Source organism: Molothrus aeneus, chromosome 7 (assembly GCF_037042795.1).
Source record: "Molothrus aeneus isolate 106 chromosome 7, BPBGC_Maene_1.0, whole genome shotgun sequence".
Lineage (NCBI taxonomy): Eukaryota > Metazoa > Chordata > Aves > Passeriformes > Icteridae > Molothrus > Molothrus aeneus.
In genome coordinates, this window is record NC_089652.1 from 4,192,006 (window position 1) to 4,206,920 (window position 14,915).

At 46.9% G+C, this 14,915-nt stretch overlaps 1 protein-coding gene across 6 annotated transcripts in view; it reads left to right on the forward strand.

The window, feature by feature from the left end:
- Positions 1-6,411: 6,411 nt before the first annotated feature.
- Positions 6,412-14,915, forward strand: part of IKZF2 (IKAROS family zinc finger 2) — a 105,402-nt gene continuing 96,898 nt past the window's right edge. For 3 of the 6 annotated variants that reach the window (XM_066553451.1, XM_066553454.1, XM_066553453.1), the window contains exons 1-2: positions 6,416-6,460; positions 7,190-7,294. In XM_066553451.1, coding sequence (XP_066409548.1) covers positions 6,427-6,460; positions 7,190-7,294 — 139 coding nt within the window. In that variant the 5' untranslated portion in view covers positions 6,416-6,426. Of the gene's footprint in view, positions 6,461-7,186; positions 7,295-14,915 lie in introns of all 6 variants that reach the window. The other 3 variants (XM_066553452.1, XM_066553456.1, XM_066553457.1) reach the window with 2 other exon arrangements.

The window sequence follows — 14,915 nt, forward strand, 5'->3', positions numbered from 1 at the left end:
AATTAGAAACTTTAAACCAGAATTTACATAAAAAGTATGATGGAGGTTTCGAATAATAATTCTCGCACGTGCATGTGCATATACACACACACACATATATGGGTAAAATTTTTAAATATTTAGCTGAAAACAGGCTGAGCCCATCAAACCTATCAAAGCACACTGCTGTCAAATGATGAGAAATTAAACCCTCCTGTGAGACCAGGGAGCTCTGTTATCTGCAGCACACAGGAGGGGAACCAAGGCTCATGGAGAGTGAGCAAGTGCCAAGGAGGACATCACAGCTCTTGAGCAGGTGGCTGTTGGCACAGCCTGTGATCCCAGGGACAGCTGGACTTGGGTGGCAGGACACTGTCCCAGGGCAGGCAGGGGTCCTGTGGCTGGCAATGGAAAGCCCAGGAGCTCCAGGAAGGGCTCTTTCAGAGGTGTGCCAGAGGGACCTCTGTAATGTGGCAAAGCTGAGAACTGCTCTTGGGACACTGCTTGGCAGAAGAAACACTCTCATTGCTTTAATTGCTGTGTTTCAGAAATGCAGAACTGAAATACCGGGTAATAATGGCTTGGCCAAAATCATGCAGAGGCCCTCTGGTCATTGATGGATGTGAATCTGGCTCTCCTGATCCCCAAGCCATCACTTGGCCCTCAAGATCACCAGAGCAGCTTTGCTGAGCTGGGCAAGCGAATCACTGTGGAGCTCTTGCTACAGGCCAAGTTCTGCCAAGTTCTGCCTTGAAACAGTGATTCAGCCCAGTGTTGCTGTAGTGAGGATGTGCTCATCTCTGCGGCCCTCGGAGTTAGCAAGCTGATTTACAAAGCCAAGTCCTGCCACTTTATTCCCTGTACTTTTCCCTTGGTCACTCCTTGTTTACACAGCTTCGTTTGGTTTCAAAAGCTTGCAGAGCAGCTTGATTTAAAAAATCAGAAAATATTTACTGTAGAGGATGGGTCTGGCTTTTCCCATCAGCTTCCATGGCTCAAGCAGGTTCCAGCAGCTTTGGGAGAAAAGCTGTTAGCTATTAAGTTATTACCTGTACGGAGAGCCAGCTGGAAGCTTTCAGTTTTCAACATTTTGATGAAAAGCACCATAAAAATCTTGACAACAAGAGTTGTACCATTTCAGTGACATGTTTTGCATTTGTCCCCACTTTTAATGGTCTGTAAAAGTGATCGAAGGCTTCAAATTGCTGCCGAGACCCACATCTCAGGAATTTTTACCCCCCAAAATGAAGAGGGGAAGGAGGGGTGGGGGGAAAGACAAAACACCAAGTGTGTGCTGTTGAGTGACTTCATTTGGACAGCTTTTGGGAAGTCACTTTCCATCTGGAGGAGAGTGTCCGCAAGGAGAGTTATTCCGGCATAAACTGTTACGGTGTAATTACCCAGCTCCGGCTATGCCAGTCTATTTTCTGGTGTAGGCAAGCCAAGTCTAGTTGTTGATACGTAGGCGTGGGAAACACGAAGTCTGCTTTCTAGGCTCAGCTCAGAGTGCTCTCTGTGGCCAGTCCCCTGACCTTTCTGCCTTCTTCCTATGCAAAAAGAGAAGAGTTAAGTTAAACACACTTCACAGATGTGGTGTAGTGACTAATTGGCTCAAATTTATGGTGTTGGGGAGAGAGCTGTCAATTAACTTTAGTCTTGGGCTGGCTGAATCATTTGGTGTCTTTTCCAAAGTCGGGTTTGTCTCCCTCTCTCAGGGTTGGGTGGCTCTGCTGCTATCCTATAAAGCAGAACCTCATTTGATGTGAAGTGGCAGTGCTAATAAAACCTGGGGTTCACCTTGTGTCTAACAACAGTATTGTGCTTGTGTGTAGTGAGAGCAAGAGTTAAGGCTTTTGCTTCAAGATTTTGTAGTTAAGATTCTGCCTCCAAGCAATTTTTTCCAGTTCCTAGAGTCTTTGATATACAAAGAATGTGGGTATGCAGTGATGGTGGTACTTCCATCGGCGTTTGTCTGAAACTCACTGGCAAAATTCAGGTGTTACTCTCCTTTGGTACCAATGAAAATCAAGGATAACTCTTCCATTATTCCCATCAGTTGCTCTGTTGGGTCAAAAGGCTCCAGAGTGTATGGGCAGCCTGAATACCGATGCTTTCTAGTGCGTACTTGCTTAATTTTGCAAATTGAAATGTCATCATTTCAACCTCAGCTTCTCAATGGGCCGTGAACTCTGGTGCCTCATGATGGCATTACCAGGGTCACCAGCGCCCAGCAGCTCAAAGAGAAGAGAGCAGGACAATGCTGTTGCACCTGGTCCAGGACCTGTGGAAAGCAGGGAAAACTTCCATGAAGAAAGATAGCAAAAATTCACCCTCAGACACGAATGTTGGGTTGGGGCAAGCCCCTGAGGGGGTTTGAGGGGGTGTCCCCTCAGTGTGGGGATGTCGCCTCGCTGTGGGAAATACTCGGGGACGTTCTTTCACCCTTGGCTGTAGGGCAGCGAAAGGACTTCCCTCAGGACATGAATGCAGGTTTTTACACTTTTCCCACACACCGACTTCCCGGGACCGGGATGGAATGCTGTATAGAGGCTTTACTCGCACCCGGGCCGTCTCCACGCGGAAACTCCGCTCGTATCAGCCGCGAATGTTTAATTAAGCAACAAGCCGGGCCGCCCCCCGGGCGGTTATAAATAGAAGTGCTGAATCATGACTCCGCCGGTCCCTCCACCCGGCCGGGGGGAGCCCCTGGGCGGCGGCTGCCGGCGGGGTGCGGGGGGTGCCCGCCCTGAGGGGCCGCGGCCGTGCCCTGAGGGCGCGCGCTCCCGCCCGCCCGCCCGCGTGAGGCGCGGGGCGCGCACTGTGGCGGCGGCGGCGGCATCGGCGGCCGCACTTGTCCTGTAATCGATTGCCGAGCGCGCTGAGCGGCCTCGCGCCGGCTGCGGGCACCCGCCCCCCGCCGCGCCGGCCCCGCGGGGGCTGAGGCGCCGCGGGGCGGGAAGGGGTCTGAAGGTGGTGGGGGGAGCGAGTGTGTGTGTGTGTGTGTGTGTGTGGGACTGAGCGTGAGTGTGTGAGGGATGAGTGTCCGTGGGATTGAGTGTGAGGGTGTGTGAGGGGCTGAGTGCGAGTGAGGCAGCGAGTGTGTCCGTGTGAGGGACTTTGAGGGAGATCTGAGTGTGAGGGAGTGAGGGAGTGAGTGCGTGTGCAGGGTTGAGTGTGAGTGGCTGGCTGTGCGTGAGGGGAGAGAGTGTGAGCCCGTGAGGGGGTATTAAGTGTGAGGGAGGGAGTGAATGAGTGTGCGTGGGTTTGAGCCTGAGGGAGGGACAGTGTGTCTGAGGGAGTGTGTGTGAAGGAGGAGGTGTGTATGGGTGTGAGGGAGTGCGCGTATCTCTGAGGGAGTGTGTGTGTGTGTCTCAGGCAGGGTGTGCGCGTATCTGTGTGTGAGGGAGGGAAGGGAGTGTGTAAAGGAGGGAGCGAATGAGTGTGTGTCTCTGCGTGTGTGTGTCTGTGGGAGGGAGGGAGGGAGAGCGGCCGCCGCCGCCGCCGCCGGATCGGTTTCTCGGGGTTTGACCAGCTGTCCCAGGCTAACCCTCTGCTCTCTGAAGATGGAGGAAGTAAAAACAGGATTACCCTTAGCTACGGCTCCTCCGCCGCCTTAGTCCCCCCACAGCCAACTGCCGTGCACAAACACACCTCCACTGGGCAGAGGGAGCCGACACTAATAAACACACAAACAAAAGGGGGATGGAACTGACTCACTGCCTGCGCGGCTGAGGTAAATCTGCGCCTGGCTTCTTATTATTTCTTTCTTTTTCTTTCTCCCCTCCCTTCCTCCCCTCCTCTCCTCTCCCTCCTCGGTCCCCCCTTCCCCGGCGGGAGGAGGGACAGCTCCGTTCCGGGGCCGGCGGGACGCGGGGCTCGGTCCGTCCGTGCGGGTCTGTGTGTGCGGAGGGTCCCCGAGCCGAGCGCGGCTGTGCAGCATCCCCGCGGGCGCCGATGACTTGTTGCTGTTAGCCCAAAATATATATTAAAAAAAAAATTAAAAAAAAAAAAAACAACAAACCAACGAAACGAAAAAACCCCCACGAAGAATAGAAGGCAGCAGGGGCAGAAGCCGCGGCGGGTCTCGCCGGTCCGTTACCCAGCCCGGCCCCGCTGCCATTTCCCTCAGCGCCCGCCGCCACCTGCGCGCCCCCGGGGGGCTGCGGCCTGCGGCGGGGAGAAGGGGGGAAAGGGAATAAAATGACAAGCGAGGCAGGACTTCCATGACTTTGACAGGTTGTGGCAGGGGCGGGGAGAGGCAGGATGAGGCGCGGAACCCGGCGTCGCCCAGGGCCGGAGCGGCGCTCCGGGGAAGTTGGCCCGGCTTTGCTGCGCGGGGTGTGAGTGCGCCCGCCGGGCCCCCCTCTTCCCATCCCGCCCCTCATCCCCTCTTCTCATCCCGCCCCGCAATCCCTCCGCTCCCCCCGATCCCGTGGAATCCGTAAGGAACCGGTGGATCAAGTTTTCCTCTCTCTCTCTCTCTCTCCGCGCTAGTTAATCGCATTGCTGTAGCACCGGCTGACCTCCCTCCCTCCCTCTCCCTCCTTTTTTTTTTTTTTTTTTTTTTTGTTCTTCATCTTCCTTCAAAGTATGTGCCATTCCTGAGCGAGTTTCCCCGCCGGCTCATCCCGGGGCTTCCCGGCTCCCCGGCTCCGCATGCCCCACCTGTAAGTGGCGGGGGCGAGTTTCTCTCCCCTATCCCTCTCCCCCTTCCCCGTTTCTCTTTCGCCCTCCTCTTCTGCCCCCGCCTTTAAAAACCATTTTTTTAAACTTTCTCCATCTTTCTGTGTCTTCAGCTCGAGCAAAACTCTCTCCCTCCATTCCTTGTGGAGAGGCTCAGCAGCTGGGATTTGCCATCACCAGCCTAAAAATGGTGACCAAACTTTTTCTTTTCCCTCTCCTCTTCCTCCTCCTCTTCCCATTGAAGAAATAAAAAAATAAAATTCAAGCCGTGTTTTCATTTAGGTTATGGATGTTTCTGTGTTTCTTTTTGTCTTCCTTTCTCTTCCTCCTCCCTTCCTCCCCTTTCTTTCCTTCCACTTCATTGGCTGGGATGATCTTTCCCTGTTGCTTCTGATGTTTCTTTCTTTTTCTCAGTGTGTGCCTGCCTACCTGGACTAGGGGAAAGATAAGGTAATTTTGAAGGGCTTGAGGAAGTGGCTTACCTGTTCTGAAAACTTTTTTGCTTTTTGTTTTTTGGGTTTTTTTTAGATTTCTTTTTAAGAGTTGTGAAAATCAGTAATTGAAGAGAGTTTGGTAGCAGCTAGGCAGGTTGAAATTTAAGTGTTATGTGCTGAATGCCTTGGGAATTTGATCTGCTTTATACCAAAGAAGAGCACACAGAAAAGTATTTATTTATTGGGGGAAAGGCAGGGAGTGGGGAGGGAGGGAAGGAAAGAGGGTTAAGGGAGGGGGAGGGAAGTGGTTTTGGAGACAAGAAGTGAAGCTGCCTGTTTTCCAGTAAGTAATGGAGAAATTCCAGGAGCCAGGGCTAAATATACTTGGCGATCAATACAGAAATGGCTCATTGTGAATAATTTAGCTGCCTGGTGCAGTGAGAGTTTTGAAACTAAAGGCAAAAAAAGAGGCCATGGAGGGAGAGAGGAAATAAAATTTTCCTCTGGTCATGTCAGATTCTTAACTTTTCTACTTAAAAGAACATAGTTATGATTATTGATCTCTCCTTTTTTTTTTCTCCCCCCCCACAATATATATCAAATGATAGCTAGGGGGTGTCATTCTATACAGTTACTTGGGTTTCGGGAAAGTAATAGCTTGTTCTGTGTCAGCAAAGTGCTTCCAGAAACTTTAATATTGCTTCACACCACAAAATGTGTGATCTGGGAGTATGAAATGTGATGTTTGGCCCTGTGCTGTGGCAAATAAATAGGGTTAGAGTGAACAGGTGTGTGTACAGGTGTGTGTGCACACAGAGGTGTGGGACAAAGCTGGAACAACTGTGTCCAAGGGGAACGGACACAGGAGGGTTTATTTTGTTTAGACCAGGAGGCAGTGTCTTGTAGTGTGTGTGAAAAGAGCAATTGTTAGTAATATCCATATACTCCAAGTCTCTTCTGGCTGCAGATAATTGATAAAGCAGTACCATCCCAGCTTGAAGAAACAAGAAGAAAGTCAGGAAAAAAACTCTCAGATCAGGCAAAAATGTGAGTGGGGCACAGAGAGAGAGGTATGGTCAGACCAGGATGATCCAGGTGCCACCTGGCCAGGAGGCAGCTGCATGTCTGCTCACATAATTTACAGGAAGAGTTCAGTGATTTGCAAAACGAGCACATGCAGTGCGCTTGTGTGTTTCTCTAGGCAGTGGTTGCAACAGCAATAAAATGGGCAACTACTTAGGGCTTTAAGTAAGTTTAATCATTTAATGGTTGATACTGACAGGCGTCTCTGAGGGTGTACTTTTCTGCCTTGCAGCACTGCACTTTGACTATGGAAGCAGAGGCTGTTGATGGATATATTACATGTAAGTAGTCATTTTGATTATTCTGAATTACTTTTCTTTTCCTACTCTCCTTTGTATAATGCAGAAACCTGAAAGTTTAGCTTCCGTATGTACAGTGTCGGCATTGACACTGAATTAGTAGCATTTAAATATAAGTTCTCTGTATGACTGAGGCATGCATGGGGATGGGTGCATGGGTGATTATCTCTAGGTTTAAATATTTGCTGAGGGTGAATGAACTTTGCAAGTTAGAGAGAGTTGCTCTCCAGAAATTCAAACTGCAGCCAAAAACTTTTTATGCCTTTCCCTATGTATTTCTCTTGTTTTCTGTGTGGGGGGGTCGTGCTTTGTTTAACTGTCAGTTAACCCAGAGCTTTTTGGGGAAGGTCTGTATGCTGAATTACTATTCCAGTCTTCCCTTGCCCAGCCTGGATTGTCCCTGTCTGCTAATGGAAAAGTAATCCTAACTTACTTAAAACCAACAGCTGGGACAAAGTTTGCCACAGGAGTGTGAGTAATAAATAGGGTGCTATTAAGACAGTAGCTTTGAGGGAGCTCTTAAAATCAGCCAAATCTTTCTTGGGGCAACTGAGAGTAGAGGTGTGACAGGCTCTGGAAGACCCCGCTGGTGAAGGAGGGAAGGGCAGGGGCGAAGGGAGCGAGCGGGCTGCGGTTCTTCATGTTAGCGTATCTGTGCCGAAGAAGGGATACAAACGATACAAACTTACGGGACCTGTGTTGTGCTCGCAGGTGACAATGACTATTCGCCTGAGAGGGAGCACTGCGGCATGGCCATCGACCTCACCTCTAGCACTCCCAATGGGCAGCACACCTCCCCCTGTCACATGGCAGGCAGTAAGTCTCCTCTTAAGCCTGTTTCTCTCTAGCTCAGGGTTGGGTTGGCTTGGTCCTCCTGGTCCTTGCTTTGCTTACCAGGTCTTAGCCACTGCTGTTGGCATTGCTAATAGCAGAGGAGGACAGGGAAGATTTTCTTTTTGTTTTTTTGGTTCTTGTTCGTGCTGGTGTCTCATCTAAACATGAATGGGATTACTAGTCTGAACTATCCCAAGGTGGCATTTGAGAGCTGGTCCGTACCCGCTCCAGGTAGGAAAACACTAGGGTTGACATGTGCTAGTTTTGTTTCCTCAGGTTCTGAAATCCAAATAGAAATTGTTGTTGTTATTATTATTACTACTATTACTTACTTTGCTTCCTGAAACAGCTTGAAGTTTTAGCTTCAAATAGCTTTATTTGAAAACAAACACGTTTTATTTACAAAACTATAGTTGATTTTAACAAACTGGAATTTGGTTTGGAATGTTGGGTAGAAACTGAGAGTTTAGTGAGTCTGCACAGTAAGTGTCAAGAGCTGATAATATTTATAGAATTATTCTCCTGCTATATATGGGAGGTGGATAAATGTAGTTTACGCAATTTCATAAAAGCAACAATCTTCATTTTCTGTGTGTGTGAGTGCCCTACCTTGTTTAAGTGCTGGTTACAGTGTTATATCAAGATATTTACCTTAATGTAACCTCTGCACTTAGAGTCCTGAAAAAATGTAGTGTGCTTTGCTTTCAACATACTTAGTGTTCCTCTCTATGTGATACTAATTTTCTTTCTGGTTTGTGTGTACTACAGATACATATTTATCTATTTAAACCGAGGGTTAGTATAATACCCTACCAAAAACTCTCAAAGAGAGAGCTTCTAGGGTTCCTTGCTTAAAAATGCACAGTGTATTGTTCTCAGAGTCTTTCTGAGAAAAAGATGTTACTTCCCTTTAAGAATCCTTTCCGCTTGCAAATTATGGGTAAAGCACATTTTTACGAGCCTTTAAACTGAGGGTTATTATGAAGATCTCTCAATTATATACATGTTGCTGCAGAATATGATTTCTAATGCCATGGACTGAACTTTATATGACAACCACCCATAATTCAGCATCTTTAGACAATTCCAATTGTGCTGCACTGGGATTCTGATATACTTTATTATGTTGTAAAAGTTTTACTACTCACTTTCTTCATTTTCTTTGTTTCCTTTTTATTAATGGGAAGGCTTCGTTGGAAGGGAAAAAAGTATCTGTGTTTTAAATCTTCTTTATAATCGAGACTGAAAACCAAAGTCAAATTAGGAATAAAAAGATCTAGAATCAAGTCATGCAAAAGACTTTAACACACTCAGTATTTTCATGTTCATTGTGTTAACATTTTCAATGGTTTTTAAACTTCATTAGTTCTTTGCAACACATATGTATCTGCAACCTTGGTGAATATCTTATTTTTAGAGGGTTTTTTTGGCCTATCATAGGTGTCTCAAATGCTTTGAGATTAGGATGTGCTGCTGTTGAAAAATTAAGGGCTCTGCCTGGGTTTCCCAAGCCAAACAAATCACAAGCTTCTTCTATTTATTGTAATTTATTTACTCTTTGCAGGCTTAGGATTGTTTTGCAGAGAGGCGGCTTGTGCTGCCTTAAACATGGAAGGTATTGATCAGGGGTTGTGGGATTTTGTGGCAGCTGTTACATTGGTTCATTTAAGGTTTTTGGCCAAATCTTGAATCTGGCACGTGTAGGCTAAATCGCCAGGCTGGGCTTTAGAGCTTTCCACCTGTTTTGTGGGGCACAGGAAATCCTTTTAAAGGTTTGGTAAGTTAGGGGCCTGCACCTCTTTTTAAAAACTCTTTTGGGATTTTTTTGGTGTTGTAAAAGGAGAGATAGAGATGGAATAGCTGTTTGAAATATTTTATATGAATTTAGTAGCTCCAGTGGACTGACCCATCATCCATCATTTTAGGTAGAGGCAGTGGCTGTGTTCTATTTCAGACTGGTTTGATTTCCAGTGGGTTGCTGGAGATTAAGTGATGTTGGCTGCCATTACAGCAAAGCCCAAGGCATGTCATCCTGGCTGGGTAGGACTTGGGAGTGGAGGAGGTGATACAGGGAGCAGACCCCAAATATTTCACTCCTGGATTGGTTGCCAGTCACTGCCAGAAGCACATGGCTGTGTGCTCTGGATGTGCACCTGCAAGGTAGAGATCCAGGTTTTGACCTTTGTTCTCTTCTTGCCTTCCACTGAATTGTTTTGAGCCACAGCTCTTAATTCAGTCGGAATTCGTGTCTGGCTCAGAAGGAGAAACACCAAAAGAAGGAAATTTCTTGGATCTGTGCTGAAATGACTGAGTAGTGCTCTCCCAGCAACAGCAAAATTATGTGCTGGGTAAAGAGTTTTCTATGTTCATTAGCCCCTGGCAATCTGTGTAAGTAGTTCTGTCTGGATTACTGATGTTTTCAGGTTCTATTCCAAAAGGGTTTGGGTCGAATATTTTGGCTGCTGCATCCTTTAACCTATTGTCATTTTCAAGTATCTAGATGGTATTTGTAGGTTACGGACGAGGATGACACTCAATTTTCCTTGTGAATGAGATGATCCTGAAAGATGAATCACACTAAATCACCTGTCATAGCTAACTGATGATCTTACATATACCTGCCTTTAGCAGAGCACTGCATGTGTGTTGGCAGATGCTCTGTTCTAAAATACTTCACTGTAGTTTTATGTAAGCAAAGATTTAAAATACATGTAAATAGTCAAACCAAAGAGGTTGATAGATCATCTCACTTTTCTCTACAGCAGAAGATGAATTAGTGTTACACCTGCTGAGTACAGATGATATATTTACATAGCCCCAAATCTGGAAGTCCAGATTTTCTTTTGATCTTCTGTAGGAAAACTCTTACAAAGGCTGACAGGCAGAGCTGGGTGTCACAGGCTTGCTCAATTAACTTTGTGTTGGTACTACAGAGTTCCCTGCATGGCCCTAAGCCCCCCCACAGACCCCACCGAGTTCAAGGGAGTCTGTCTTGTTCCTGTCCGTGAGTGCTGAACTGGGCTGTGAGTGATCAGAAACCTCCGAATAGGAGCTGGCATGCTAATTAAAGGCTAATGGGGAATCCTTATAAAAGAGGCTTTAAAAAGAAATAATTCCCAGTCACCTCCCCACAATGCCACACTGAGTTCTTACTACAGTTATTAGAGATACTTTTTTCCTGTAGGTTAAAATGGACTTAGAGGAATGTCTGCTTTAGAAGCTGCAGGGGCACAGTTGTTCAATTAGTTGACTCAATCATTGCTTTGTATAGGATGAAGGACACTTCTCCAAGATCCCTGGCCTGGTATCATAGGGAAAATAGTAGCAGCAGCTATTAGCATCTGACAGTCAGCAACAAAGGCAATTTCCCCTTAAATTAGAGGCCTGACAGTGGGTGTCCCAGTTAACTTTCTTATCTTTGCTTTCATAGACAAAAGGAGCCCTTAAATGAAACAGAGTCAGAACAATCATAAATATCAAACCCAACATCTGATGTTTGAAAGTGATTAAAATTGTGGTATGCTTTCAGGAGGTGTTTATAGTAGCTGGAAGCGTTAGTAAGTTATGAGAATTAATTCATTAAGAGAATAAGCCATGGCGGCTGACTCTGCTGCTGGAAATAATGAGGCGATGGCGTTTTCTCCGTGGTGGGGAATGATTGTGCTGTCTGACGAGATCACTAATTGGGACAGCAGCACTAAGTGGGGATGATTTCAGCAGTGCTGTTTAAAGAGAACTTGGGCAAGGTTTCATTATAATGTAGCCAATACTATTTTACAAGTGATCAGGGTGGACTGTCGGTTGTACTTTTTTTTTGTAGCATCAAAGCCTCAGACCTTTCCTGATCACTTTCATTTTTGAAGCCTGAGTTGTCATACAACTCCTGTTTTGTCACAGTTGTGTTGTCCTGAGCAGAGAGTTACATGTACCACAGCTATATCGGCACATCTGTAGGTATAAAGAAATGTAATTTTGGAGCCTGATTTTGGAATTTTCATTCCTGTTGGAATGAAACCACATCAAGTTAAAAGTTGCTCCATGCCTCAGCTCCGTGGCAAACAAGCCTTGTCACCACCAGAATTTACTCCCAGGCATGTGAGGCTGAACCTTGCTCTGGGATTCTTTCCTGGCTCAGGATGGGTTGTGGGCTTTTCAGTAGGATGAGGTGATGGAGGCTTTCCTTTAGGGAGGGTGGTTGAAGCTGGCCAGGCTGGGCTGCAGAGAGGGACTGAATCAGTGCTTTGAGGCAGTCACTCCCCTGATGTGTGCACTGGGGCATGAAGAATTCTGGCAGCCAAACTACTGTGCTCTGAGCTGGGGATTCAGGTCTCCTTTTCTTCCAAATATCTTGGAAAGTGCTAAAAACTTGGACCTGATCACCTCGAGATGCTGAGGACTGTTCTTTCCTCAGCAGCCTTAAAGGAGTATGGAAGGCAGCATTTATTGGGCTGGGTATATCCTGCCTCAGTGCAGGGAGGTGGACTTTTCACAGTCACTTGAGATGCCCTCTAGTCCTTTGTGTCTGACTTTGCAGTCTTGACCCTTTGATTTTTTAGCACTCAGCTGTGGAATTGCACGGTGATGCCCAATACAGATGTACCTGTGGTTTGGCAGGTTGAAGGACAGTGAAGATGGACTTTGCCAAGATGAGCTCAGACATGAAGGATGAGCTCAATAAAGTGTGGCAGGGAACTGTAAGAAGTGAACTCCTTGGACACTTACTTACAAGAGCACGGTCTTTGCTTCAGTCTTTTATCCTCAGACTTCCTGGGAATTGCCAGGGCAGTGGTGGTAATCAAAGTTTTAGCCATTTAGCTTTCTTGGAGTTTGAGAAGAAAAAATATTAAATGGAAAGTCAATCATCAGGATTTTAACAGAAATAGAAGGGTTTTCCACACCTAAGAAACCAAAGCTCTGCAAAGTAGTGTTACACTGTGTTTTTTGAAAAAAACTACAACTCAAACAGTGGAAAGGGTTAACTGGAAATTAAGCATTTCCTGGGATGTACCTTGAATTGCTATACCTTTATCCACATCAGCTCGGATTTTTCACAGTGATGTGGTTAAAATCATGACATAGTTCCTCTGATAGGAACTCTATGTAAACCAAGCCAGAGTAGCCACTGAAATGAGTTGGTGTTTGAGTATCTGTAGCCCACACTGCAATGGTGAAGGGCTCTCCTGTGTGTTTTTCCTGTCTTCTGTCACAGTCCTGGCATTCCCTATGGAGCTGCATACTCAGCTGCAAAAACATTCCTCCCTCTCAGTGAGTGTTATAACGAGGGTGGAGTGAAATGATCAGTTAATCTCATTAAATAGGTTTTTATTCATTCTGATGGAAGTCCCTTGAAAGGTCATCTGCCAGGGCTTTGTTGCAGCACACACCTTCCTTGGGAAGCTTCTGTTATTCTCTTGGACTGTCAGGTTCAGTTAACTTTCCCTGGTACACACCCTGTTACAACACTGTGCTCTTGCTAGCTTTGTAGTCAGCAAATTTTCAGTGTTTGCTTCTGGAATTTCAGTTCCTTTTCAGACATGCCAATGAAAAGAGCAATCCTCCTCTTCCATGAAATATCACACTTTGATGGCAGCTGGATGACAAGATACCTGTTGTAGGAGAGTGTTCTGTGTTTCCCATCCCTGAATCTGGGGGAAGGTGCTGCTTCTGTTGAAATCAATGGATATCTTCTCTCAGGAAATTGGTTCAAAGGCTTGTTTCTAGTTCCTGTGGGCCACAGGCTGTGTCTAGTCCTTCAGCTAAGTGATGGTTTGCAGGACTAAGTTTCAGAGGTGGAAATGCAGCTGCCTGTGGTACCTTTGTGCAGTACTGAGGGTGAGCAGTGCTCATCCTTCCAGTACCAAGAGGGGCACCCTGAAAGACTGATGCCATTCTGTCTGGGAGAAAAGACAGAGCCTCCTTTTCTGCCTTTTGCTTCAGTAATCCCAGTGAATGAAAATCCTTGAAGGGCCCACCTTGAATCAGGTCTAAAATTGACCTGTTCTGAAATTCTGTAAAAAAATTGAAGAGAGGGCTGAGCCACTGCTCTGTGTAGTGTCAAGACGTGCTACCAGCCCAGGTGAGGAGCCTGTGCCACAGCATGCTGTCCCTTCCCTAGGGTAGTGGGTGCTTCTTTGGGGTCAAGGCAGCCGACTGCCGCATCCCAATGGAAGGAAGCAGAGCTGGGTTATCACTGAGAAGCAATGAACGTGACAGATAAGGCTCTGGGCTAGGTCACCAGAGGCCCAGTTTTTCTTCAAATTCTGGTCATTGTAGGGAGTCCCTTCATGTTTCTGTGCCCTTTTTTTTTCTTCCCCCTCTTGCCTCTTATTTTCTGGATCACAGAAGCTGTAGATCACTTAGGATGGAGACTTGGATGGCACATGTTAGCCTTTGTCTAGAGTAGGATGTTTTTACAATATCTTTTTGCTTAGGGGTTATTTTACATTTAATTTTTGCAGCCCCACAATGAGACGCAGTCAGAAGTACCTTAATACCAGTGCAGCTTATTTCCTGTCCAGCACAGGAATAATTGTGGTGGTCCTGAAATACCCTGTTGTGGTGTATGTGTGGAATTTTAACTCTTCCCACACCACTGAGCATTGCCAGGTCTGTGTGTGGATGAGCCCCTATTCACACTGCCCAGCAAAATGTGCCCTTGATCTGGAGCCAGGTCTACATTACCGGCTTCTGCTGGCACTGCTGTGTCAGCCTGTGGCTTTGAAGAACTGTAATCCCTCACAGGCAGAGAGATGCTGGCAGAAGCTCCAGCTCTGAGCACAGCCCTGGCTGGCAGGGTCACCTGCAAGTGCTGTTACAGGTGTTACATTGGAAAGTACCGTAAAACAGCAGGCACTGTTCCTGGAAAAGCATGGGCTTGATTGATCCCCCTCATTTCTATGCTGATAGGTCATGTCAACTTCTGTGAATTAGAATGTCTTTTTTGGGTTTCTTCACTGACTTTTGCTCTCTCTCTGCCTCTTATTTTTAAAAAAATCCTTCCAGTTTGGGGACTTATTCCTGTAACACCGTGTGGCCATGGCATAGCACCACAGAGGTAGTGGGCTCTGCCTGCATTGTATGAGATCCTTTAGTTCATGGTTTCTCTGTATTTGTCCTGTCCAGAGAGGTCACAGGGCTCTTGGTCTTCCCTTTAGGGAAGCTCAGGTTGGTGGTCAGATCCCTGTGTCCTCTCAGGTATAGGTGTAGGCACAGAGTTTGTGGTGATTGGGAGTGGGGCTGGGCCCAGCCTCATCCCCAGTGGGCACAGCTGTGCAGGACAGGTGAATGCTATTGAAGGGAACGAGCCATGGAATGCCCAGGGGCACTGAGCAACCACCAAAGGGAACAGAGGGCACACAGGTGCAGGGCATCAACAGGAGGGGATAAAAGGCTGGGCTGAAGAACAAGAAGGGCAGATGCTTGCAGCCTGCTGAGGTGCTATGATATTACTCTGTATGGGCAGATGCCTGAAGCCTTCTGAAGAGGTGAGGTGTTCCTGTGCATGGGCAAATGCTTAAAGCCTTCTGGAATTGTGTGGTGATGCTCTGTGCATGGTGGCCATCTCAGCTGTGGCATATGCTGTGACATATGGGGGGGAGGTCAG